At 43.1% G+C, this 27369-nt stretch overlaps 1 protein-coding gene across 5 annotated transcripts in view; it reads right to left on the reverse strand.

Moving 5' to 3' along the window:
* Positions 1-1603: 1603 nt before the first annotated feature.
* The window catches only part of GLYR1 (glyoxylate reductase 1 homolog), a 40508-nt gene continuing 14742 nt past the window's right edge, over positions 1604-27369 (reverse strand). The window contains exons 4-16 of one of the 5 annotated variants that reach the window (XM_081338514.1): positions 26338-26476; positions 25578-25799; positions 22169-22255; positions 19655-19711; positions 18801-18851; positions 18628-18701; positions 16934-17033; positions 15307-15417; positions 8931-9032; positions 8097-8259; positions 6245-6424; positions 5239-5363; positions 1604-4538 (exon numbers count right to left, since the gene is read on the reverse strand). In XM_081338514.1, the coding sequence (XP_081194640.1) occupies positions 4464-4538; positions 5239-5363; positions 6245-6424; positions 8097-8259; positions 8931-9032; positions 15307-15417; positions 16934-17033; positions 18628-18701; positions 18801-18851; positions 19655-19711; positions 22169-22255; positions 25578-25799; positions 26338-26476 (1486 nt within the window). In that variant the 3' untranslated portion in view covers positions 1604-4463. Of the gene's footprint in view, positions 4539-5238; positions 5364-6244; positions 6425-8096; positions 8260-8930; positions 9033-15304; positions 15418-16933; positions 17034-18627; positions 18702-18800; positions 18852-19654; positions 19712-22168; positions 22256-25577; positions 25800-26337; positions 26477-27369 lie in introns of all 5 variants that reach the window. The other 4 variants (XM_081338512.1, XM_081338510.1, XM_081338511.1 and 1 more) reach the window with 4 other exon arrangements.

The following is a 27369-nucleotide window of genomic DNA, read 5'->3' on the forward strand; positions in this document are numbered from 1 at the left end:
TCCCAGAATTCCTGAGCCAGCCATGCTGGCTCAGGAATTCTGGGAGTTGAAGTCCACGAGTCATAAAAGAGCCGAGGTTGCCTACCCCTGCCCTAGCCGGAGGACCCCCGAATGCAATGGGGCGTCGTGGGCTCTCCAAGCCTGGGGGGGGGGGGATCTCTCCGCCTCCGGGGAGTTGGGAGGAAACGGAAGATGCTCTGCGGCACCCGGGGAAGTAGAGGTTTGCTCGGCTTTTTCTGACCTCTTCCCCAGTTGCTGCAAAAGGTTGGCCGGGCAAACACTGCGGAACCGGCCGGCCTGCCTCGCCGCTCGGTGAACTGCCTGCCGTGCTGCGAGGTTTGATTTCGCTGCTTTAAGCCCGAAACTGGGTTAAATCGTGGCTTCATGCCTTTTGGAAGGAGTCCTGCTGGCATAGATCAAAGGGGGATGCGATTTCCCCGTATCCCCTTCCGTTTTACTCGCCTGACGGGCGAAGCACCGAAGCGAGGCGGATTTCTTTTAGCATCCTTAAAACACAGCATGGCGACGAAGAGCGATAAGCATATCCTTGATGTAATCTTTTCGTATGGAAAGGGTCGGTGCTGTTTCTGCTTTTCATTTTTATTCCTAAAGAACGGAAATGTCTGCGATGCCAGGCTTCCTTCTATTTTTTTTATTATATATTAGCACATTTATATATACATATGATTATCCTTTGGCTTCTATTTTAACAAGGTAGTCAATATTTTATATTCTAAATGAGAAGTCACAAACAGAAAATACCCAAGTAGAATTATTTTTACCCTTCATCTATGCTTACCCTCTTAGAATTTTTCGTATTATGAAGGCAGTATTTTCCTTCAAAGTTATGTCAAACATCACTTCCTTAAAAGCACACATATTTCCAAAACAAAATCTGAATAATCATGAAACAATGGTAAGCCAATTGCTGTATTCAAACCTCCACTTTTAATTCATGTGTTGGCTTAAGAACAAATGACAAAATAGAGAAAAGCACTGTTATTCAACATAGCTAATTATTTAGTAAGCAAATGATTTTATTTTCTAATGTTTATAAATAAATACATAAATACTGGATATTTTTCTCATTTTTCTTCTAATATAACCACTTAGACGAAGAACAAGGTCAACAAGTCAATTCTGTTACTCTTCCTATCCACCCTGTAAAATAAACAGTTCAATTTTTTTCCATCTCATTTCAAATGTTAAGGTTTTTTTTTAATATTTTCAAACAATATTACTGAAATAAACTACAAAGTTGTCATTGCAAAGGAAATTGGTGTGTTGTAGAACTCCAGCTGTTGTGGTTTGTACCCTGTAACTGATGATTAAACAGGAGTTGTTTTTACAAATCTCCATACATCCTCCAGTCTCACCATCAAATTTTCAAATTTGCAGTATATTTTCTACTTTTATTAATGGCATTCATCCTTTCCAAAGTTTCTCCATTCCCTCATCCTTGAAGTTAAACACAAATTTAAATTTATACTCTTGACTAATGCATCTATTACCATTTTTGTGTTTTGGGAATGGGAGATTCGTATTCTAATTCTTCCCCCAAAATATGCAGTTAGGAAAGAATACTTTAGAGCAACAAGTAGCATTGTGTTACCAAGAAAGGTTTTATTTCCTTTTGCCAGTAGCTTTGTTAATTGCACAAGAAAAAAATCATTTTGTCTGTGTTTGCCATTTAATCACCACACATCCTATCTCAATGACAAAACATTAATTAAAAACAAGGCAAAAATAAAAAAATTCACAACCTTAATTACCTATAGATCATTCATCAAAGGAGAAGGAATTAAAAGAAACAGATTTTTTTTCTTACAAGCTCTCCACAAGTGTAAATATATTTTATCTTGAAAAAAGAGGGAACAACAAAAAAAGCAACTGCTAAAACAGAAATCCCATAAAAAAAAGAAACTTTACAGTATTGTCAACAATATTAAGACAACAATGACTAAGCCAGTTCCATCATATTCTCCTACGCCACTGCCAAGTCGAATTTAAGGACACCCCAACCGAGAATTGATCAAAGCTGGCAGAAAGGCCAAGTAGGAAAGGAGTCCCATGGCACCTTAAAACCAGCAAATATATTGCAATCTAAAACTGGTAGACTAATGGATGCTCTGACCCATAAAATTGGATGTTGCAAAGCCCAGTTTACATAAACTACTGCTTGGCTGCAAATGAAAGAAAACAAGGGTGTCCTTCTAAAAAAGGCATGAAATGGGCCAGCAGTTCCCAGCTCTTATTAGCGTTTTGAGCTGTTCCCCCTTGGGGTATCGCTAACTGTGCAGTCCTGCAGAAATGACCGCACCCTTCAGTGGATCTTTCTTCTCTCTGACAGAAAAACCACAAGATAGAGAGATTGAATGGAAGACGCTGCAGTTCTCTTACATTGTAGTTGCAATTCCTAGTTCCATTTGCATGTTTTTCTTGGGAGGCAAAATAAAAAAATATTCCGGGAACTATTTCTGTTCATTCTGTTCAAGTACTGCAAGGTTCTCACAAAATCTCAGAAAGTTCTCCCCGTCCTTTTCCTGACCACCTTTAGAATGGGTGTCCAACTTTTAAGACCTGTGGACTTCAAACTCCTAGAGTTCAATTCCCCAACAATGCTGGCTGGGGAATTCTGGCAGCTGAAGTCCATAGGTCTTAAAAGTTGCCAGTGTTGGGCGTCCCTGAATTAGAAGGTCTTTGGAAGAGTAGCTTCCTGTTGTAATTTAATGCCTTAAGAACAACCATCTTGAGTGAGGTCTTCCCCCCCCCCAGATTCATTTGCTGCTCCTGACAAGATACTGGTTGTCCTTAAAAGCTTCACTTACTCATAAGGAGTTCATTTCCATTAACAAGATGCACTTCACTGTGGGGAAAAGCAGGCAGATAGCTATTGGGAGCTAAGAAACCCCTGGACAGGGACAAAAACTAATGTCCTTTTTTAAGGTGGATTGTCAGTACCAGAGAAGGGGGGGGGGAAACTATATAAGGAGTATGTGCTGTAGCAAGAGCAGAACAGGCTCGTGCCTACTCTTTTAATATATCAAGTAAAACTTTTAATATATCAACTAAAACTTTTAATATATCAACTAAAACTTTTAATATATCAACTAAAACTCAAGAGTCTTCTGCACCTGCACTCAGAATGACCTAGCATATCCACATTGCTTGGAAATCAACCCAGGGTTCAAAGAGATGGATGTCACATTTGCATTGTGAAAGTTTAAATACTGGCAAGAGAGGTTTATCAGTCTGAAATGCACAATTAAGCGGACTAAGTATGTGGGTGCTGAGTTTTTGAGCTGTTTATGCAAATGTGAAAGTCTGCATGAACCCAGAATTGTTTCTAACCATTGCTGATGTATGCATTCCAAGCTTGAGCAAAGGGCTTTTTTCCAAGATTAATACTGACTTTTGAGACTGGAAAAAGCATCAAACTTTTGCTGGAATGTGCTGATGTGCTTTTGTATTCTAAGATTACTCTGTTATTTCAACAAAGTATTAAGCTGTATTAGTTCGTAGCTTGCTGAATCTTTCATTACATTACTTGCAAGCAGGACTTCTAGTTCACATTATGTGTATCTTCAGTTTTTCAGAAAGAAAAACATGGAAGTCAAATTCTTTATATCAAATTATCTTTTTCCCCTGACTAATGGGCAACACTCGTCAAGACCAAGTCATCCTTGCAAACATTAGGAGCAAAGATGTGTACATTCAGGGTGCTAATTCTCCAAGATAAACTTGAAGGAAGACTCTAAAAGTTCTACCTTTTTTAAAAAAAAATGCCGTCCACAAACCTATTCTGTGAATCACAGGCAGGTCAAATCATTTTACAAATGCGTTCAGAATAGATAAACTATTTGGGAATCAAGAGCCTGCAGAGACTCATTTTGAACTGGAATTAAGTAAAAGATCTCTCATTTACAAAAGCTGTTTCCATGGAGAAAGCCTGGATGCAAGCCGCTCTTCTTCTGCTAGGGAACTATGGCCAGGCGCTATATTAATTTACCCCTCACACCTATTGTTCTAATCTTTTTCTCCAAGGGGAAAAAAAACCACAGGTGTGCCAGAATCCCACCACAATTGTCAAAACCAGCCAGGTTAAAGGGACATCCATATCCAGGGACACACATACAATGAGAACTGGGATTAAAGCCAATCAGCATTGGGGGGGGGCGCGCTATTCCATTCTATGACTCCCAAGGGTGTTAGAGATCTGTTGTCCAATCTCTTCTACTGCTGCTGCAGCTGACACAGGAAGGCATACTGGAGCAACTGTCCTTGTAGCAGATCTCAAAAAAGAGTTTTCGTATTAAAAAGGGAAAGAAAGAAAAAAAGGGGGGAGTAGGTGGGAATAAGGAGAAAGGAGAGGAGGAGAGAGACAAAGATGGACTGGTCCAGAGTTAAAACCCAGTATTCATCGGTATAATTAATCATAGTATTAACAATGAGAAGAGGATGGCCTAGTGGATGTAGGCCCTGTACACAGCAGACATGTCGTTGTCAGACTGATCCAACGCTTTTGCCCGTTTGTAGACCTGAGGAAGAGAACGGAGCAGAAGAGAGGAGTCACAAAGAAGGGTGAGTGGCTTCCTACTAGCATCTTAAAACAACACATCCCCCCTCCCGCTGCATCTCCTAACTTTCCTTCCAGCCTGAACAAGTTAAGGGGGATCCAGAATCTGCTGTTAAGGGACTCAATTTGGCAAGGAGATATGGGTAGTCCTCGACTTACAAATCATTCATTTAGTGACTGTTACAAAAGCAACGGGAAAACTGACTTATGACCGTTTTACACACTGATCACCATTGTAACATCCCCAGGGTCACATGATTAAAATTTGGACGCTTGGCAATTGGTTTGTATTTATGACGGTTGGGTGTCCTGGGGTCGTGTGATCCCCCTTTTGTGACCTTCTGATAAGCACAAGTCAATGGGGAAACCAGATTTTCTTAATCCCCCTTTTGTGACCTTCTGATAAGCACAAGTCAATGGGGGAACCAGATTTACTTAACAACCGTGTGACTAACTTAACAATTGCAGCGATTCTCTCAACAACCAGAGGCAATTAAAATTAATGAAGGAGGCAGCTATAAGATCAAATATCTAGACAGAAAAAAACAATCTCAAGCCCGTCTTCAGATGCAGGTACTTTTCTAAAGGTTTGCAAAAAAAGAAGAAAGAAGAAGAAAAAAAAAGACAGGACTGAACAGAAATAGGCTTGAGGAACAACCTACCTCATTGGCTGCAGCTGCCATGGGAGTTGGATGATTAACCGAATCGCCTAGTGCAATGGCTAATCTGAGATCCTTCTGGATGTATTTCAGGTAGAAATCAGGTTTGAAGTTTCCTTGCAGGATATCTAGAGAAGGAGAAGGCCAGAGAGTTTCATATTCCATTTTCCCTGCTGACAACCCTTCTCCCTTCAGATTTCCCCACTCCCAGGGCCCCTATTTAAACAGGCAAGACCACGTCTGGCCCAAGTGATCCTTTCCCAGATTATCCATGCTAACAAACTCTCTAGCTGGCCCCAAGAGTCTTTTACCTACTTTCAAGATTGCAGTCTGTTTACTTTCTACTGCCCTTTAGTCCAGTCGTTCCACTTATTTTTATGGTTTGAATATACACACAAGAGAGAAATGGCTTTCCTTAAGAACTCAGGACAACAGCCCCGGAGAGAGAGATCTCCCAAGCACAAACTTTAAAGGTGGATGAACTTCACAACTGAGGGAGATTTAAGCCTGGGCCTTCCTGGGCCTGTCCATCAATTTAGCCACTCCACTCTCCCAGTCGGAAAGCACGTCTGGCCAGGAGGAACTATCTGGAAACCTCCAGCAGGTATGGCTAAGGAAGGTATGGGAAACAGCCCTAGACCATACAGGAAACAGCTAGTTCAAGAGTAGAGGCAGGCAATCAGCTGAATCCCAGAGCAGAGTTTTCTCAACTTTGGCAGCTTTAAAAGGTGTGGACTTCAGCTCCCATAATTCCCCATAATTCCCCATAATTCCCCACAGGAACTCTGGGAGTTGAAGTCCACACATCTTAAAGCTGCCAAGGTTAAGAATCGCTCCAGATATTTAGGCCCTCCACTCCCTTCAGGCCCTACTAAGATGACCCAAAGCAAAGGGCTATGGGAACTGATCAGAACAACTGGAAGACTCTGGATTGCCTACACCTGGTTGAGAGAAGCAGCATTTCTATATCCCCCCCAAAAAAGGGGGGGAGAGAAATGAAGAACCTTACTTTGGCACTTCTGATCCAGGAAGATGCTGGCAAGCTGTCCCTGATTGAGGATGTCCAGAAGGGTCTGCTGGGACTGACCGGTGACCTGAGCCAAAGTCAGTCCCTCTGCTATTGTGGCCATGAAGCTTCCTTGCACCATGTTCACAATCAGCATCATCTTGGCAGCATTCCCTACTTCTCCTATGGGAGACAGAGAGAGAGAGAGAGAGAGAGAGAGAGAGAGAGAGAGTGTGAGATTCTCTACAAGAAAATGGGATAAAAAAAGCTACCTGCTCAACAATATCTTAGACCTTGTTAAGACACTTGATAACATCTACTAATCTGTCTCTCGATGCATTCTTCTACTTTTATAACCCAACAATAAATTTCTGTTGATAACAGAGGATTTTTTCCCCAAAATACTTTTGTAGTTTCTTCACTATTCTTCAGAATTCAGCTTCATCATAATTTACCGGTCTTAAGAGCTAGTCAAAATACTTCCATTCTAATTTCTTTACACTGGTTGCCCCTTAGCTAATGCGACACATTTAAAAGGATGCTACCAGATAGGCAAAGTCTTGGATGGTGCTGGTATAGACAAGATTTGCTCTTTTTTAATAGATGAATTCCATTTGTTTTCTTGCAGAGGTCCAGAGATTTGGGATAAATAGGTACTTCAATGGACACTGCAATGAACAAGGACATCCATTCAATTTTGCAGCTACTAAAATTGTTGGCTGAGCAGGCACAAAAACAGCCAGGGAAGTGATTGAAGGCTGGGAAACAGGCCCCTCAATCAGTCAACAGGAGTGCTGATTTATCATCGGCTTATCAACTACTTAGAAGGTGAGGGCTGGGCAGCACAAGTAAACCACAGCTAATGACTTAAAAGCCAGCCATTAATGCACCCCAATCAACATCTAAAAATCCACTTACATCAGGCACTATAAATACCACACACAGAACAGCACACACACTGCTACAGAGACATCATTCCCTGATGATGGGCTCCAGCAGGGGTCTGAAAGCTCAGAAGTCACTGGTCCCAGTGACTGACCCAGACTGGATCCTGCATTAATAGGTTACACTAACAAACATTTACCAATGTCCACAGAGAACCCCAATACTGGGATATATAAGTCAAATAATTAATAACCCCACAGATCAAAATATACTATATTTTGTGGCCAATAAATACACACAGAACCATTTCAATGGATGCTATGTAGTGTGTGTGTGTGTGTGTGTGTGTGTGTGTGTGTGTGTGTAACATCTGTATTCTACTCTAATAAATCGATCCATGTCAAGAATAGCACACATGAAGAAAAAAAAAAGGATCAGGCCTCGTTTGTACTACACCAACTGGCCCCTGCAGTATAAATAGGTTTGAGAATAATTGGATTTTCTTTTTGAGAAAAGGGGGAAAAACTTATTATTTCTAGATACAATTCCAGCTGGAATTCAGATAATTGTTGTGCCTCCTCCCTCTTCATGACTTCAACCCACTTGGCTGTTGTGTGAAGTTATCACAGTCTTGCAGACTTTTGTTAGTAGCTTCAGAAAAACAGATGTCAGAAATGCTCCTCAGAATAATTTTAAGATGAGAGTTAACACAGAAAACAATCAGAAAGAGTTCCTGTGCGAGAAACTCATTAAAAACCCAAGAATTATTCTTAAATATATCTTCTCACATTTCAACCTTCCAGAGAAGAGCTGGCATCCTGTATCACACATGGCCCAGTGTTCTATCTATGTAGGCCACTGTCTCCCTCAAACATCCTGAATGGAGATGTTTTCTGCCTGGCCTCATTCTGTGTTTTCAAGTGCCACAATCCATCACTTAATGATTATTCCCACCACTTAATGAAACTACCTAGGAAGAAAGAGGTCTTCCCCATTGCCTGGAAACAGCTACTGCAGTCTTCATACAAGCCTCTGTCTCCAGCCGCTAATATCACCAGCATCCCATCATTGGATAGCTGTTGGTTCCCTGAGACTGGGGCTTCCAGGAAGCGACCACCTCTGGAGACAATCACCTGGAAGCAAGAGAAGGAGGATCACTTGGAGCGGAGAAGACAAGTTGCATCAACTAAGGACACTGGTGGTCGTGCTAATCTTCCCTCCCAACTCAGGCAACGCAGTAACACATTACAGGTGATCCTTGGTTAATAATTCACTGATTAACTAAACCTATGATGATGCTAGGCCAGGGGTAGTTATGCCTGGACTTCATACTTGCAAGATTGAAGTGTCCCACAGTTACACGATCACGATTTGTGACCTTCACTGCCAACGCCCCACAAGCAAGGTCAACTGGGAAGCTGTAGGAAGTCATGGTCACAGGAGATCCTTGCTTAACAACCCACATTGTTCTCACTTACTGACAGCAACTGGGACTGTGGGATGACTGGCACTGATGATGTTACTTAGTTTGGGTCATGAAATGTCTCCAAGAAAACAGCCAGGCTCAGAGAGCACCAAGCACCCTGCAGTCCTTCTCCTCCTCTTCCCCCCACCTCTTCCACTCCACAAACCTCATTCCCTTCTAACACTGATATTACCTAGTTTGAATAACGAAACACCTACAAGAAAACAACCAAGCTCAGAGAGCACCAAGGACCCCTCATGTCTGATTGTTCCTTAGCCCGCATCTCTTCCCCTCATGACCAAGATCCTTCTCACATACTATCACACTCAACACTCTTACCTGAGCCAATTCCGTAACAGTGTCTGCATCCACGGTTGACATGTCGACGTAGCACTTCCCTGGACGGATGCCCTGGAGCACTCCACTGGGACCAAGCACCAGCTGGGGGAAGAGAAGAGCGGTAAAGCAATAGGGTGTCTGCAAAGTAAACCCAACCAAGCCAATACCAAAGGGGTGTCTATCAATCACTGCACACATGATCATTGGCTGAGTTTCTCCCAGGCTTCCAAATTATCTCCTCCTGAAGTTACCAGGAGGATGCTGCACTGCTCAAGGTTAAGATAGGAATGGTGGACACCAGCCAGAATGCACTGTGGTTTTCAAAATGGTGGTAATATTGGACTGCACAGCATCTGGGAAGTTTTATATAGGCCAATCAAAAACCTGTAAGAACTTCCAGGTACTTGTGAGTCCTCTGAACCCTTCAGTTTGGGAAAATTCTTAGATTTATGTAGCCTAGCAATAAACTTCTCCAAGTGGAAAGTTGCCTCTTGATTGACTCACACTGCCTTTTGTGTGGTAAATAAATATGCCTTAAATACACCCGTGTAAAGGAAATGAACCCTGGCTCTTCTTTGGAAAGACAGATCCTGAGGCTGAAGCTCACTTTGGCCACCAAATGAGACGAGGAGATTCCTTGGGAAAGACTCTGATGTTACGAAAGACTGAAGGGAAAAGAAGGGAACGGCAGAGGAGATGCTTAGTGTCATCGACGCAACAAACATGAATTTGGTCTTCCGGTGGCTCCGCGGCGACGGAGGCAGCCTTCCCGGGCTGCCCGCGGCTCAGCTGAGTGATTTTCGCCCGAAACAGCGCCGATCAGCTGTTCGGGCGAATTTGAAGCCCCCTCCTCGGGAGAAGAGGAGGGGGTGAGGCCCCAGGTAGGGGTTGAGTTCTCCGGGGCCGCCTGAGCTTGCAGCTTGGGCGGCCGAAGGATTGAACTCCCCCGTAGCCTGGGTCGCTCCCAGCTGGCCAGCGCCTCTGCTCCTGACTTTATGGAGCAGAGCCAGGCGTCTGCGACCACCCCTGCCTGAAGGAAGGACTATGGAATAAAAAGAGCAGGCAGAGCGGTACAAGAGGAAAAGGTGAAGAGGATTATTTTATTCTACTCTCGAGCTTGATGGACTTTTTAAACTCTAAGTGAAAGTGCGTCACAATTGAAAGTAAAAGATGGCGGCTAAACCTCCCCCTAAAACTCTTCGGAGTGCTGGAACTTCCCCGGTGCAACAATCATCATTGCAGGCATTGCATCCTCCTGATGTAGTGACATCGAAGGACTTACAAGTTGCTCTTGAAAAACATACCCAGGTAATCTTGGAATCAATTTTGGAATCAATGGGTGATAAATTTGCACAGATGGAGGAGAAATTGAAGAAGTTGGAGGAGAGAATGGAGGAGAGGATGGAACAGAAGTACAGGGTGATGAAGGTAGACATTTTGTCTTCAGTGTATAAAGTGGCTGAATGTGTGGAAGATTTGGATGAAAAAGTTAAAGATTCGACTCAAAAGAATGCCATATTAGAAGCAAAAGTATTGGAGAATGAAGATTTAAGACACAAAATGGATAAAGAATTGAGTCTTGCTCAATATTTCCAGATGCAGTTTGCCATTAGAATCAGAGGTTTAAAGGAGAATATTAAGGAAGATCTAAAGCAGCTGGTTTCTGAGGCTCTCGAAGTGGTATTGAATCAGCCAGCATCTGAAATAAAAGGAGGCATGGATAAAGTGTATCGTGTGAACTCATGGATTGCTAGACAGAGAAAGTTGCCTAGAGATGTGGTGGTTTATTTTACAAAAAGGGAAATTAGAGATGAAGTTATACAAGCTGCCTATGATACTAAGGTCGTGACTGCTGATCAAGAAGTTCTGGTTCTAAAAGAAATTCCTCCAAAGATTTTAAGGAGAAGGAAGGATTTTACATTTCTTGTGCAAGAGCTCAAGCAACGAGATATAAGGTTCAGATGGGAGATTCCAGCGGGGTTGATGGTGATGCATGAAGGTAAAAGGTACCGTCTGGTCACTGTGATGCAAGCGCGTGATTTTTACAATAATGTTTTAAAAGCAACCCCATTAACACTTCTGGAAGCTGCAAAGGGATCTGGAGAAGGAGAATATCAAGAGGTTGAAGATGGACAGACAGAGGAGAATGGTGCTGGAGGAGATCAAGTTATAACACTTTTGGATGATCCCAGAGAACAGAGGGTGACGCGTGCTGCTTTAAAACGATCAAAAAAGATAAAAGAACAAGATCAGCAGAAGTCTATGGAACTTTCACAACGTACTTACAGTCAAGTAGTGGGAGGTGGGAAAAGATTTGGGTGAGGAATGTAAAATTTATACAAGTTTGAAATCTAAGAGAGAATTTTTATAAAATGTTTTATAGATGGTATTTAGATTTTAAAAAGCTAAGCTTGTATCTGAATTATTAGCCTAAATGTTGGAAGTGTGGTGATAAAGATGTAATATATTTTCATATTTTCATATATGGTAGACTTGTAAAAAGGTCAAGGCTTTTTGGATAAAAGCCTGATGGAATATACTAAGTTGATGTTGAATTTAATTATGGGGATAGTACTGGAAAGAGGAACTGCCGACTATAGAGGAGTGGATTTTAAAGGTTTCTGACCTGGTCGAAATGGTGAAGATTTCGGCCTATTTGAAAGATTACTCGCAGGAACGTTATATTATGGAAGGGAGAAAATGGCTTGGGTTTATTCAGAACAAGTATAGGGTTAAGAAGTTTTATATTTGAATAAGTCTTCTTTCTTTGGTTTTTTTTTCCTATATTAGTTTTTTTTATATATATTTATATATATTTAATATTACTAAGGTTTGTTCTATTTATTTATTTATTTATTTATTTATTAGTTTTTATAAACCGCCCTTCTCCCGAGGGACTCGGGGCGGTGTACAGAGGAAGGAAGGTATACAGATGAACAATAAAAATAATAAAACAATAGTGAAAACAAACTGGGTCCCCAATTAACGCTATCATGCCAGGCCGGACTGCTGGAACAAGAAAGTTTTTAAGTCGCGTCGGAAGGTACGGAGGTCGGGGGCCATCCGGATTTCGGTTGGTAAGCTGTTCCAGAGGGCTGGCGCACCCACTGAGAATGCCCTCCCCCTGGGGGCCACCAGCCGACATTCCTTGAGCGGTGGCACCCTGAGGAGGCCCTCTCTGTGGGAGCGCACAGGACGGTGGGGTGCTGACATTGGCAGAAGGTGCTCCCGTAGGTAGTCCGGACCCATGCCATGTAGGGCTTTGTATGTCATTGTTAGCACCTTGAACTTCACACGGAAGGCAACCGGAAGCCAGTGCAGCGCACAGAGGAGAGGTGTGATATGGGAGTATCGGGAGGCTCCCAAGAGTGTCCGTGCCGCTGCACTTTGCACCAGTTGAAGCTTCCGAGTGGATCTCAAGGGCAGCCCCATGTAGAGAGCGTTACAATAGTCTAGGCGAGAGGTCACAAGGGCATGGGTGACTGTACGTAAGGAATCCAGGTCCAGATAAGGCCGTAGTTGGCGAACTAGTCGAACCCGGGAGAAGGCCCCCTTGGTCACAGCTCCTATGTGGTCTTCTAGGGAGAGCTGCGAGTCTAGGAGGACACCCAGGTTGCGGGCCCTATCAACAGGGGGTAGTAACTTGTCCCCGATGTTAAGCAATGGGACGTTCTGAATATCCTGGCTTGCCGGAACGTACAGCCATTCAGTCTTGTCCGGGTTCAGTTGAAGCCTGTTCCTCCCCATCCATTCCCGGACCGCTTTCAGGCAGCGGGACATCACGTCTAGGGCACCACTGATATTGTTTGGAGTTGAGATAAAAAGCTGGGTGTCATCAGCATACTGATGGTACCCTACTCCAAAACTGCGAATGATCTCACCCAGCGGTTTCATGTAGATGTTGAACAGGAGAGGCGAGAGGACCGACCCCTGAGGGACTCCGCAAGCGAGAGGCCTCGGGGTCGACCTCTGTCCCCCTGTCAGCACCGACTGCGAGCGACCCTGGAGAAAGGAGGAGAACCAACGCAGAACCGTGCCTCCCACTCCCAGTCCCCTGAGGCGTCGCAGCAAGATACCATGGTCGATGGTATCGAAAGCCGCCGAGAGGTCTATCCTATATAAGCTAGAGAGTGATAGATTTTAGAGTTTATGGTTGTTAGTATATGGTTGTTTATGATTGTTTTTTTTATATATACCTTGTATTTAGCTCTGGGAAGTCGGGGGGGGGGGAGGGGGGGAGGGGGGAGAGGAAGGGGGGGAGGGAGAAGGGGGGGAGGGGGGATTTTTTAAGGGAAAAATTGTATGTAAAACTTTTCAACAAACATGAATTTGGGCAAGCTCCAGGAGACAGTGGAGGACAGGGGGGCCTGGCGTGCTGTGGTCCATGGGGTGACGAAGAGTCAGGCACAACTTAGCAACTGAACAAGAAGATAGAAAGAACAAGGATAGAATTCACTGACAACACTGTAACGGCTCAGTTAGTTAGTATGGAAACAGATGATCTTAAAAAGATCAGTTCACGGGAGGGGACGGGCTTCTAGAGAGACGTGCTATGACTCACAGATTGGTCTGGTGAGGAAAAAGAGTTTCTGCATGTCCTAAAAAGAGATAAGCAGACCAGCTTCTACGTTACTTGGTTCAAATCAACTCCACGGATGTAGTGGAGTTAAGATAGAATCGGCCACTCACCTGGTTTTGTGGTAGACTTATCTTGCAAAATTTGCTAGCCTTTACTTGAGCTAGCATTGAACAACACAATAGGTCATTCAGCTGTGTCAAGAAAAGGACTGCTGCTGCTGCTGCTGCCGTCGTCAAACTTGGGGGAGCTTTTGAACCCTTGGCCACAGACTTCCAAGCCTGCTCTCACAATGTCACAAGCTGCAAAAAGATTTAGCTCAGTGCTTATCACACCTGATTTTAAGATCTGTGGACACCTGGCTGAGGAATTCTGGGAAATGCAGTCCACGGATCTTAAAGCTATCAAGGTTGAGAAACTGTGCTTTAGATCTAGATGTTCTACCTTAGTCCCAGTACAAACAAATTGGGATTTTCAAAACTGATCAATCAGTGATTTCCAGTCACTTCACCTCAGAGTTCCTGACATGGCACAGTTCTCATAACATTTAACAGACTTTATTATTTCCCCTTAAAGGTGTGATTAAAAGCAGAGCTCAGAATTTGAACAGAGGTCATATGTCAGGACTCTATTTTATTTATTGAATTTTTATGCTGCCCATCTCCTCTACAAGGTGATTCTGGGTGCTCTACCTATTCATTATATATGTTGCCCATATTTCTACCCCACAATGATCCAGAGATGGTCATAATGCTCAATGCAGCTTCTTGGCATTTGGCCAATAATGCTGTTGATGAAACAGAATTAAGGCATTTATGTTCTGAAATCCTTCAAGAGACCTACAATAGTATAATTCTAGTTCCAGTTTTGGATGGTTTCAGGCAACTTAATTGTCCCAGCCTGGGTGTCCCAAATAAGTGAGCTCTAATAGGACTGCTGTGAGAGGGGGGGGAAAAATACACACACACACAATATAATCCCGTAAAGCCAAACTAAACAGCAATATGAAATGAATCTGCAGCAAGCTCTAGCTGTTACTCCACAGACTTGAAAATACTCCAAACCAACCATGTACTGGTGACTTAATCCAGTCATTTGACAGCAAAGCTTTTCAGAGGTGATTAAACATTTGGCACAATTACGTGCGGCAGAAGAGACTACTGCACAACTGAAAAACTAGAGTGACCTTGTCCTAAATATCAAAAGAACATTTCATAAACATTTAACAGTGTGCTGGCTTGTCTTCGGTCAAAGGAGACGGAGAGCAGGCATCACCCTGAAAGCTGTTTTTCTCAACTTCCCCAGGATAAGGAATGTATCTCCTTTTACAAGTTAAAAGTTAAACCTGCGAGAATGCTTTGAAGCCTCTTCCTCATCTCCTCTCTCTCCTTTGCCGAGTGAAACAAGGCCTCCTGGACAATTAGGACTCTCTTGTGTGTTTTCAGCCTCTCTTAGCTGCCCTCTGAGAAAAGCTAGTATGGCCTTGTAATTTCAAAGAAGTAAATTATCTGTAGAAGCAAAGGGTGTTTGTGCACGCACAAGGAAATCAATGAAGAAGTCTACACTCGTGACTTCCGCTTAAAAATCAAAAGAGGCTTTCTGCATTCCCATTACCTACAAATTAAGAGAAGTGTAATTCTAGGTCTCAAGAGACATTCAAAGGCGTCGTAGTTTTTCTGAGGGAACTGAGAAAATTCTGGTCCTAGTAAAGCAGACATGATCATTCTGTGGCAAAGCACTGGGGTGGGGGGGGGGGAAGGGCAGGAGGGGCTCATGCAAGTAAAAAGAGGTAATCCTTACATCCTTGGCTGCTTTTGGATCAGATACGCAGGCAAAAGTGATATCACAGGTTGAAACTACTTCAGCGGGGGTTCTTCCCAACCGTGCCCCCTCCTGGATGAACAAATCACACTGCAAAAGTCACAGACCCAAAGGTAAGAAACAAAACGAACCCGGGAACCATGATATGCCATCCCAAATCAGCCGCGAGAGCCATGGCTGTGAATTCTGAGTTCAAGCCCACATAGCTGGAGAACTCCCAACACAACCCCAGGAAATATTAACTTTGGGTCAGAATAAACTTGAAGTTACGTGAAGCAAAGCAAAGAGAATTAGCTAAGCTTGGCAGGATAACAAAGAAATCCTTTCTCTGCTTTCTAGAAAGGTCATCACACTGTATCTTTGGACATGGGCTTACAGGGTCTTTTGTGAGAATAGAGCAAGTGTCACAGAGCCTTATCAGGGCCAAGGAACTCTGTGTTTACGGCCTCAGCTGCTGCAATAGCTAAGTTACCTTTCTGTAACAGCAACTACGAAAGGGCTCCAAACTCTTGTGGACCCAAGAAGACAGCTTTCTATTGCCTCCTGGAAGTGGCAGGGGGATTCGTTCTGATACTAAAGGACTGAACCCTGGGTCCAATCCCACCCACCCATCTTTTGGCTGGCAGATGGGGCTCGGACATCTACTGGATTGGAATAATGCCAGAGAGGAGTGACCCACCACATCACTGCTCTATCCCAAACGACACAGGTCCTTTTCTTCAGCAGCAGCTGCTCTGCCATTATCGAGGGTTTTCCTTAGATAAGCTCCTAGTTCTGAGGGTCTTATTAATCTCACGAGAGGTGCCGACTGCCTCATGCAGTCCTCTATGCTCACGAAAACTGGAACAGAATGATTTCTAAAAAAAATGTGGGGCAAAAACCCACGTGGGCATAGCTGTTGCAGCTATCCTAAGTCAGAGCTTCTGCTGTCAGCCACAAAAATAGCACAAATTGGGAGGGGGGGAAAATAAATAAATGAAACAGAGGGAATGAAAACGTTACCATAGCTACAAGGACCTTGGGGATAATGCAAGCTGGCGCTGTCAAAGCAATGACTACGTTCAGAAGCCCATCTTAAAACATTTCAAACGTGGCGGGCCAGAAAGCATCCATTTTAGCTAAATGGCTTTTCTCTTTCTAGCGAGTGGGTGCTTTTGAAGCAGTGTTGACTCCTGGCGGCTGCCTGGACAAGTCCCCGCAATTTTCCTGGACAGGAGTGGTTTGTCTTTGCCTCCTTCCTTGGGCTGAGAGAGGGGAACTGGCTCAAGGTCACTCAGCTGGCTTTATAACTAGGATGGGGCTAGAACTCAAGAGTCCCCAGATTCTCGCTCGAGGCTTTAACCATGACACCAAAGTGGCTTTCTTTCTTCTTTCCTACCTCCCTGACAAAGCCAAAGCCACAGTCCATCATTCAGTATGAGAAGAATGTCACAGCACAGATGAGAAAATTGCTATACATTTCTCACGTCTTGGTAAACAGAGAAATTCCCTTATTTCAGGCTCGGGTGACCATCAGCAATTCCAAAGGCACTCCTTGATTGGGTCTATTGCTTCCTTCCCCCCTCGACAGAAGACTCTTTTATTTCTTACTAGAAATGGAACTCACCTTCTCCGCGGTCCGATTCCAGACCGTGACGGTGTGACCCATTTTTATTAAGTTGGAGACAATGCCGCTGCCCATCAGGCCGAGGCCGAGGAATCCTATCCTGCGTGGGGAAGAAGACGGTGAGAGCTGGTCACGGCGCAGAGAACTGTGTTTTTTTTTCCTTTTTCCCCCCTTCAAACCTCACAAAATCAAGATACGGAGAAACGGGGGCGAGAGTAACAAGTAAAACGATGCACCAAGATAAACCAGGGGAAGTCTTATTATTCTCAATTGCAAACTGATCGCATTGCTTGCTCTAGGCCACAACAGGCTTTTGGCAAGAACTGTACCTTCTTCTCCTACACCCATTTTTCCATAAACAAAAGAATAGGGGAAAGGAGAGCAGAACAATAGAGCGTGGGTGGCCTCACCTATTTTGGGATCTAATTCTGTTCAAATGCTCGTTTCAGAAGTCAGTGTGTGGCATCCAAAATACAATGGCTTCCAAGAGACAGGAAGTTTTCAACCCTGCCAATCCTCTCACAGAACTCCTTTCTAAAAGACCCGGCACTACAGAGGACTGTGCACACCAAGCAGCTGCATGAGCAACGCACTGTCTAGTGTGACATAGTGTGATGAAGTGCAGGATGATCCGAGCGCAAAACCCAAATCGATATATTTGCAAATCTTCAAGTAACACAGACACTTCTTCAAGCCTTACTCCCCGTTATCAGCACTTCTGGGCTTATGATTAAGAAAGCCACTGCTAACAAGTGGAACTCTTACCCAAGAGCGTTTGTGGTTAAGAATGTTTTAGGTACTTTTTTTTTTTTAGTAAAATAGGAAGACTACCAGACTCCAAAATAGAACGATTAAAACTACTCTAGGAAACCTGAAAAAAAAAAGCAGGCCAGTTTCCCCTCTTCGCTGTCACCTCTCACAGCTGATTTGAGGAAAGCCAATTCCTAACCACGTTACGCTTTGCCACGCCATTCACCCAGAGCATCCTGCAAAGCTGAAGGAGAACAACACGAAAGTGTGTGGTCGAGGCACAGTTAAAAGGGCCCGTATGCAACTGTGCATCAGGAGAGCTGAAGAATTGCTGGGTTTTAAAGGTTTACCTGAATGACTTCATTGTTAAAAGTTTTGTTTCCCTTCAGCAAACGCAAAGGGCAGACATCCTGAGATGGCTGCAGCCACAAGCAGGCCACAGCTTGCTATGAACAGAGCTGGGGGGAAATTGCTTCTGACAGCATGACAGGAAGTGCAACTGAGGCTCCTGTCACTCGAGGAGAGGGGGAAGCACAAGGAGGGTCTGGAGGCAGATCCGCCATAGAGGGACCTTCCTGGGGGGAATTCAAAAGTCCCGCCTCTTCCTCTCCTTTCTGGTGGCTCAAGAACAACTCCCAAGACCATTCTCACCAGATTCTTGCAATGAAGCGTGGCATGAAAAGAGGGTTGTTGTTGGGTTTTTGTTTTTTTTAAACATAGCACTTAGATCCAAAGGGAAATTCACTGGATTGTGAGAGAGCCTCTGGGCAATTTTATTTTTCACCTTTCTAGTGATTTCATCTTTGGTCATAGCAGGGTTTGATGAGGGTGGGGTGGGGAGAATTCATTCTCTCATTTTATGCACGCGACTGCATGGTGAAGTTCAGCCAGCTGGCATGAAAGCAATTTACAAGGAAGGAAGGAAGGAAGGCAGGCAGGCTTACTTCTTGTCTGTAGGAGTGATGCTGCCATTGATAGCTGTGCTGTCTGCTGCCTGGATAGAAGTGGACCCAGTTTCCTATGGAAAAACACACCCCTGTCAAGTGATCAATTTCGTCTTAGCAAAATGGGCAGGATCTGATCAATGGAAGGAAATTAAAAGTAAACTCTTCTGTACCTCTTCACACACCTTCAGCTTCTTTGTGATGGCCTGATAGCAAACTGTTGGCTGTAGAGAAAAGATAAAAGCACATGCTGTAGAACAGGGTTGTCAGACTGCTGGCCCATGAGTTGTGGTGGTGGTGGGCGCGAAGGGAGGCTCAGCCAATCTCAATGTATACATGGTTATACTTTGACAATAAAGGTTCATTCATTCATTCATTCAGATGCATCATAAAGAGGCCGCACCCACCCAGCTCCGGCAATGCAAAAAAAGTCACGATACGTCGCAACACGTCATCTGACGTTGCGAGTTTTGACACCCCTGCTGTAGAACAACCAAAACCTTGACTCAGCTGCAGACTGAGACTGCAGACCCAAATAGTCAAATTATCATGGAGAAGCAAGGAATTCTCCCCACAAAGCGCTTATGAGAAATAATAGCTGAGGAGACCTCATAAAAGTAGAAGTCACATCCTGAAATAGGGTGAAGGCAAAGAGCTTAGGATAGCAAATTCTAATTTAAGGAATTAGGTGGAACAGAACAAAGGCTATAGCTTCGGAATACAGATACGCTTAAGAAAGTGTGCTTGGCCCCAGATGATTTTCTGGATTTCTGTGGCTGAAGGGGAATAAAACTGGATCTCTCTGCTCCCAGCTCAAAAGCATATCCTATACACCAGTGCTTCTCAACTGTCACAGCTTGAAGACATGTGGACGTCCATTCCCAGAATTCCCAAGACAGTGTAGCAGGTTTTTCTCTTTTGATTAATTCATGGCTTATTCAAAACAGGGATAACCATTACTCTGCTTATTCATCCTTCCCAAACCATGTTTCAGCCTAAAATTGGTTTGTTGTTTTTTTTTGCTCACCTTTTCAGTTTGGCTAAGCAGGAAGTGATGGAAATGAGGGTCACCATCTTTCACAGGCTGTAATGGCAAAGGAACAAATTGAGAAGCCAACACACTCAAACGTCACCTCTGGAAAAGCATCTATACACACTATGAATGGGTTTCAATTCCAGATTCTGAGGAAAAGTCTTTGGCGCCTTTTTGGAATCCAGAATCAGTTATGCTGAGCTCCTTGCTTAGTTCAGGACAAATATAAATATTATGCATTTGATGGGGAGAAATACATGAAAAAGTCAGGTTATGGAATGCAGTTAATAAAAAAAAATATTAAGAGTTGGCTGAAAACCATCCATGCGGCTATACAGAAAGAAGAATGCTTGAAAATGGATCCTTCGTATAAACAATACCTTCTGATACATGCTAAGAAAACAATTTGTAGTTTAAAAGGACCAGATTTAAATTATGGGTTTCTAAACTCCTATTTCAAGCATTTTTAAGAAGCAGCAAGTGACAATGAACAAATGATTTTAATGTATATAGACACACTTCAAAGACCTTGCAGAGCAACGTTTTGATCACCAAATGTAAGGATTTCAGCACAGGTCGTCCTCCACTTGTAACCACAAGTCCAAAATTTCTGTTGCTAAGCAAGACAGTTGTTAAGTGAGTTCTGTCCTGTTACTTGCCACAGTTGTTAAGTGAATCACTGCAGTTGTTAAGTTAGTAACATGGTTGCAAAGTGAATCTGGCTTCCCCATTGACTCTGCTCGTCAGGTCGCAAAAGCGGATCACTGCCACCGTCATAAATCCACGCCAGTTGCCAAGCATCTGAATTTTTTGTCGTGTGACTTTAGGAATGCTGCAACGGCTGTGTGAAAAATGGTCATAAGTCCCTTTTTGCAGTGCTGTTGTAACTTCGAATGGTCAGTAAACATGGAATGGTTGTTTAAGTCGAGGACTATCTGTATCAGCTTAGAATCATTCTGTTTCTGAATACGTACAGAAGCGTATGGACTGTAGTTGATGAATCTCAGGGTGTTTTGGATGTTTGCTTCATGAATACATCTTCCCAGGATCTTCCATATTGTAGGGAGTTTAACAGGAAGGGAAGGGCAACTGTCTGGTTCCTTTTATCTAGATCAGGGGTTCCCAACCAGGGGTGCGAAAACTTGGGTTTTCAAAATTATAGTGTGTATATGCATAATTCGTTGCCGTGATTTCGAACTTTTGTAAGGGGCGTGAGAATATATCAGAAGCGTTCTAGGGGTGCGAGGTATAGAAAAGGTTGGGAGCCGCTGATCCAGATACACAAACTTTTTAAAGATATCTGAAACGTGGCCAAATTTACGAATACATTTCTCTTCTCTCCCATTTCAACCTTTTTTCTCTTTATTTTTTCCAAGCGTGGATAAATGTATGGTTACACCAAGCTACGATGACCAAGTGACATGCATCCCGGTTTTTTTTTAAAAAAAGCCTCTTTTTCGATTGCAGTGATTCTTGCTGGTTCCCTCTCTCCCTCCAGTAACCACAGAAAAAGTGAAGCAGCAAGTGAGGCGCAGAAATAGGCGCAAGAATCCGTGGCATGGAGAATACCAGCAGTGCGGGCTTGAATGCAGTAAAATCAAGCAAGGAGAAAAAGCAAAGTAAGATATTGGTGGAAAAAACACCCATCAATCCCTTTATGTAAACCAGACCAGAGAACCAACTTTATAGGTAGCCTAAAACTACCTTTGTCAAGATCAGTTGTAACAGGATCTTACAAGCCTGGTTATACTGTACCTCCTTCCCCTTTTCAGACTTCAGTGCATTAGTGAGGTGTCTTATCTGAGCTGCTTCTGAATGCTACGTCTCTGCCACGGACTTAAGATACGTGTCACCCCTTGTCAGTTAGTAACAGAACTCACATATCTCCGTCAAGGTCATTTTCCTTACTCTTCACCAAAGCTCTTGCCCAGATCATCCAAAAGCTTGAGAGCCAAGTCTATTGAGGGAGAACTACAGGTAGTCCTCGACTATACGACCACAATTGAGCCCAAAATTTCTGTTGCTAAGTGAAACATTGGTTAAGTGAGCTTCGACTTTTCTTGCCTTCACTTGTTAAGTGAATCACTGAAGCTGTCAAGTTAGTAGCACGGCTGTTAAGTGAATCTGGCTTCCCCCATTGACTTTGCTTGTCAGAAGATCGCAGAAGGGGATCACGTGACCCCAAAACACTGCAACCGTCATAAATCTAGTAGGAATCAGTTGCCAATCACCTGAATTTCGATCACATGATCATGAGGATGCTTCAGCAGTTGAAAGTGTGAGAAATAAGCCATAACTCCATTTTTTCAGTGCCACTTTTTTCTTGTATCTTTGAATGGTCACAAAGTAAACTGTTGTATGTTGTGGACTACCTGTATTGCCTCAATATGATATACCATTTCTCTATTTCTCTCTCTCTCCCTCTCTCGCTCACACACAAACACACATACAGTACACCAAGAGCTGAATTGTTGCTTCTTCTGAGAAACATGCAAAGAATTAAATCACCTCGCTTACACTCTGTGGCCATTTAAAGCCAGCCATGGTGCCAGTCATCATTTTCTTCACTGTGCTTGATTCAGGAATTGTCATGTCCTGTGGAGAAGATAGAGCAGTGGTGAGTACCATCTGTGGAATCCCAAAAAACCCGAATGACCAAACATCATGTATATCTATATATATTTATATTTATATCTATATCTATATAGATTTTATACTAGAGAGAGAGAGAGAGAGAGAGAGAGAGAGAGAGAGAGAGAGAGAGAGAGAATAAAATCTTCGAACACCGGGATGGATAAAGCACAGTTGTTTATTGCTAAAAGATCATAATAAGCAATAAAAAGTAACTGTTTAAAGCATATCTACCTAATCTAAGCTGAGAAAGAGAGAGAGAGAGAGCGCTATCTTAAGTTGCTGCCCATGATTTCACGTGCAATGTTCATCTTTCCCAACTGATTTCTTAAAGGCAGTATTTAGATTTATTTTATGGCAATCCCAAACCAATACTGGTTAAATTGTAATTTGCTGAAAACAGTGCAACAGAAGCTTGTTAAAGATCCAGCTGTTAATTGCACTAAGACATATGTAATGCTGGGTAAATTTTATTTAATTTCCATGTTGGGTTTAACTTGAGCTTTTAGATGGATAGCATTTTATATAATTTCTCCTGTCCAGCTGCCACAGAGAAAAACACAATGGTATATTGGGAACACAAAAGAACAAGCCTGAATGTATTCTACCCTATCTCCAAAATTACTCTTCTTCCTAACAGGGCCCAATTATTATTTCTATAGTGGGATAGAGTGTTTAGCTCACAAATCTTCTGCTCATTGGAAGCCCTGAAATATGGGTCAAAGCTTTTCGCATCTTTGTTATTGAACTCTTCCTCCAGTAATTTTTTTCATTTTGCCAGGCATTTGCCTTAAATAAATTGCCTGTTATTTTGGTTATGCTCTGATCATCTTATTTGAAAAACATGCTATGCCCTGGAGACAGGATGATTTTCAGGACTGAAAAACAAAGTATTTTTCAATAAAATAAATTCCTTTTCAAAATCTAGTGGGAGCAAACTTTTATTTTCCAGCACAGCGATCCCCAACCTTTTTGGCACCAGGGACCAGTTTCACGGAACACAAGTTTATTAAGGACCGGGGTGGGTGGGGTGGTGGTGGAAGGAGGAGCCCGTAACCTAGATCCCTTGTATACGGAGTTTACAATAGGGTTCACGCTCTCATAAGAATCTAATGCCTGATGATCTGAGGTGGAGCTGAGGTGATGATGCTAGCGCTGGGGAGCAGCTCCAAATACAGAAGAAGCTTCATCTGCTCATCCCACTGCTCACCTCTAGCTATGCAGCCCAGTTACTAACAGGCCACGATCCAGTACTGGTCTGTGACCTGGGAGTAGGGGATCCCTGCTCTAGCAGTTTTCCCCACCTGCCTGTTTTCTAGATTTATGGCTTTCAATGCCCCAGTTTTTCCAGCCACTCTAGAAATAATAGAATGCTGAGAATTGCGAGAGTTGAAACACATGTATGTGGCAGCATAGGTTGGAGAAGGCTACTCTGGATTACTTCAAATTTTAGGAGGAATATACACAGAGCACTCCTGTCTATCGGCTAGGAATAACTGAGCAATAAGTGCAATAGAACAAATCCAGACGTCTAGCTTCTGTTCTTATAAACCTCTAGCTCCATTGTTTTTACAAGTAAAAAGCTATTTTGCTTTTAATACTCTTATCCTCCATTACAGATCTCTGCACGACATATTTTCCACCAGCCTTCAAAACCCACTTCCAATATTATGCAACTCTACAAGATCCAACAATGATAACCAAAAGCAATTTTTGTTACCAAGACAACTCAGGGACCAGAAGTGCTTAACAGCCGCCGCCGATACCACCACCACGTCTTTTTTTAAAAAAATACATTTCAGGATTTTCTTCGTTACAATCAGGATTCATGTCGGGTTCTCTTTCATACAATGAAGTTTGAAAATGTCCTTCCACAAAATCTCAAAGCAGGAAGTTATGCAGGGATGAGAGTTGATCAAGAATCATCAAGAAAACAAAATGCTAAAAGCATCACAGGACAGACTAATGGAATCTAGGATATGCATGAGTGAATGCCTTATAAAAAAGTTCTCTGGGCGCAAGAGAGGAAGGAAGAAGATGCCATTTTATTAATTTCCCAGAATGCTAAAGACTTTCACGACAATTTCTCTACCACCCTTTTCACTTTGGAAAAGAAACCCAGGCAAAAGCCCTCAACATCATCACCTTCATCGTCCTTGAAGGTACGCTGGTTATTGTTAAGACTGTTAAAAAAGAAAACAACTCTAGCCAATAGTTACTCAATGTTTACCAGGCTTCTGTACTTCCAGGTTAAACTCTAAAAGCTTCATTCACAATTCTAAAGCAAAGAATGCCACTGATAAACCTCATGGTAATAAGCAAATTGTAAAGTTACAAGAAAAAAAAAGTCTCTGTGTAACCAAAGTGCAAACCCCAATGAAGAAAACTCCAGAACTCAAAACCCTACTTAAAGACTGGTCTGTCTGTCTGTCACCAGCAAGTTATTAGACTGCCTCTGAAAGCCGTCAGCATTTAAATCCCAAGGGAGAAGAAGCCGATTCACAACTGTGAACTGAAAAAGGCTGTGGAAGACAGATGTGGTATAAAATTTGATTGTGGATATGTGGTATGAAATTCTAGTATATCTTGGTTGTTCTGTTTCATAATGACCTTCAGGTTCAGCACCCAGTAAAGGACGTACATTCTAGCATTATCCACTTTGTTGTTTACAACTACATTGAGAAGGTCCCCAGCTACAGTATGGAGGCTCCAAATCTTGAAGAGGAGAGAAGAGGCAAATGTTCTAAAAATGAACTCTAAATGTCCAAAGATGAGTCAGACCACAACATGGGAGAGGAGAAAGCTCCAATATCGGCAAGAAAATGTGAGGAACTGATGTCTTCTGGTGGAATCATCTACTTCTGGAGTATATCTTCATCATATCACACTACAATTTAAGCAACTTGTCCTGATGTAGTTGGAGATGGATCAGACACACAAATGAGATGGAGATGTTAACAGAAGGTGCTTTGGAACTACCAAAGGTAAAAAAAAACAACAACTGTGTCGCCATTTCCTCCGCTGGTACGCGGCAAGATGGAAGCCCGGTGTCACTTGTTGGCTTTAACAAGTCAAAGGAAACGTCAGGTTTAGTAACGCACAAGGGCTGGCTAATACAAGTAATGATGACTCTGAATGGAATTAGACGGTAGGTTCCCAAATGGTTAAGACATGCAATTTTCCACATGGTCACAACAATGAAGTCATCTGGATGGCTGCTAGGACTACATCCCATCTGGACAAGCTCAGAGCGAGCACGGGAAGGAATGCGCAGCAAAACACAAACCTTCTCGTCTTTGGGAGGGCGCCCGCGCTTCCGGGGGCTTTGGTTGTACATTCTCTTCAGGGGGGGTTTCGATCCTCGCTCAGAGGACACAGAGGCGGCTCGCTTTTTCGGTTTCCTTTCTGACAACCCAGCTTTGTGTTTCTCCTCTCCCACTGACTGCTTCCCCTTCTCTTCACTGGGATTCCGCCGGTTCTTCTCTTCAGTGGAGTTATGGGAAGACGCCTGAGAGATCACAGAACAGAAGGGATGAGGAAAAGGCGGAGCATCAGCTGGCAGCGGCTTCATTTCCCCACACTCACCAAACCCGAGAGGTGTCTTGCCAGGTGCTTGAAGCGCGCCAAATGCCCCAAATTAAGGGAACAAAAAAAAAAAAAATAACAGGTTTAAGCTACTGAACGAGAGAACAAGGAGAAGCTCAAAGTACAGCCACATGCTCTACACCGGGAGCTATTTTTGAAGAAGAACCAGGTCCCAATTCCAGAGTGCACAGCAGATCCTCCAAGTGCTCTAGGATCAAGTGACCCTTTGATCTCCTTTTATCCAAATCAAGCCAAGGCGGAACGGCAACTGTGAAAATTAACAACCTTTCAAAGGCGGCAACTGTGAGCGTTAACTGCGATCCTCAAGTCACAATCCTAGAGACAAAACATGCAACCCCTTTCAGGGAAGGAAGCAAAACGGTCGGTCGTAAGGTAGCTCACCCCAACCATTATTCCAAAGAACAGGGTAAGTCAGCACAACTCCCCAAAAGACCTCCTACCTGGTCCTTGCCTTTTCCTTTCTTGAGGAATTCTTCCACAGCATCCACAGCTTGCTGGAACCGCTTGCCTTTGTTAATTTTGATCATTTCTTCTTTGTGGGCATGGTAAGGTTTCAGCTGCTCTACTTTAATCCAAGCACTGGTGAAAAGAAATCAGAGTTAAATTGTTCATAGTCCAAAGAAGCAGAATCATCATTTTCAATTACAACGGCATCTCTCTTGATCCAGTAGTCAACGGGGGGGGGGGGGGGGGAACCCTACGCCCTGTCAAAACCATTCCTCCTTTCCCCACAAGGTCTCGAGAAACAACAAGACACTACCAAAGCTGACCCCTTATCTTAGTATGATTTTTATGCTATACTTTTAATAGTGCAATAGGCCTCATCCTCAGGGATAAAATTTGCCCAGGGGCTAATAAAAATCTGATTGTTGTAAAAAAAAAATTACACTTTTTTATCGCTAATACTTTCTAAATTGTAAACCACTTTTTCTACTTTACTTTTAGAATGAGATTTAGGGATAATCACTGTTCATTTTCAACTGAGGCTCTGCTTCCCTTCCAGTTCCTGTTTGTTTTGTGGTGACCAATTTAAGCAATGGGTGGAACTGTCCCAGATACTTCAGTTTAATGGTACCTTGGAAAAACATCAGCGTTTGATGTTTCAGACTGGACCAAATATCCTCAGCTAAACACCACTGTATGTCTTGGAATTTCACTGTCCATAACTGGACATCTCTGGGTCCCCTAACAATGTTGGGTGCCAAGAGGAAAGAGAACCCAAATGGGCGCGTCAAACATGAAATAAAAAAATTAATATGCCTGACAGAATTCTGAAGAACCAGAGAATATTAAAATACATTACCAAGAAACAACCCCCCAAATGCATAAAAATAAGCAAATGAGTGCATATGTGCAGTAACTACCAAATGGTAGATATATATGGCAGAAAGCGCAAGTCTGAATTATTATTTTTTATTTTTTTAATCCCATTTATATCCCGCCCTTCTCTGAAGACTCAGGGCGGCTTACAA

The sequence above is a fragment of the Vipera berus genome (genome assembly GCF_964194415.1).
Source record: "Vipera berus genome assembly, chromosome: 13".
Classification (NCBI taxonomy): Eukaryota; Metazoa; Chordata; class Lepidosauria; order Squamata; family Viperidae; genus Vipera; species Vipera berus.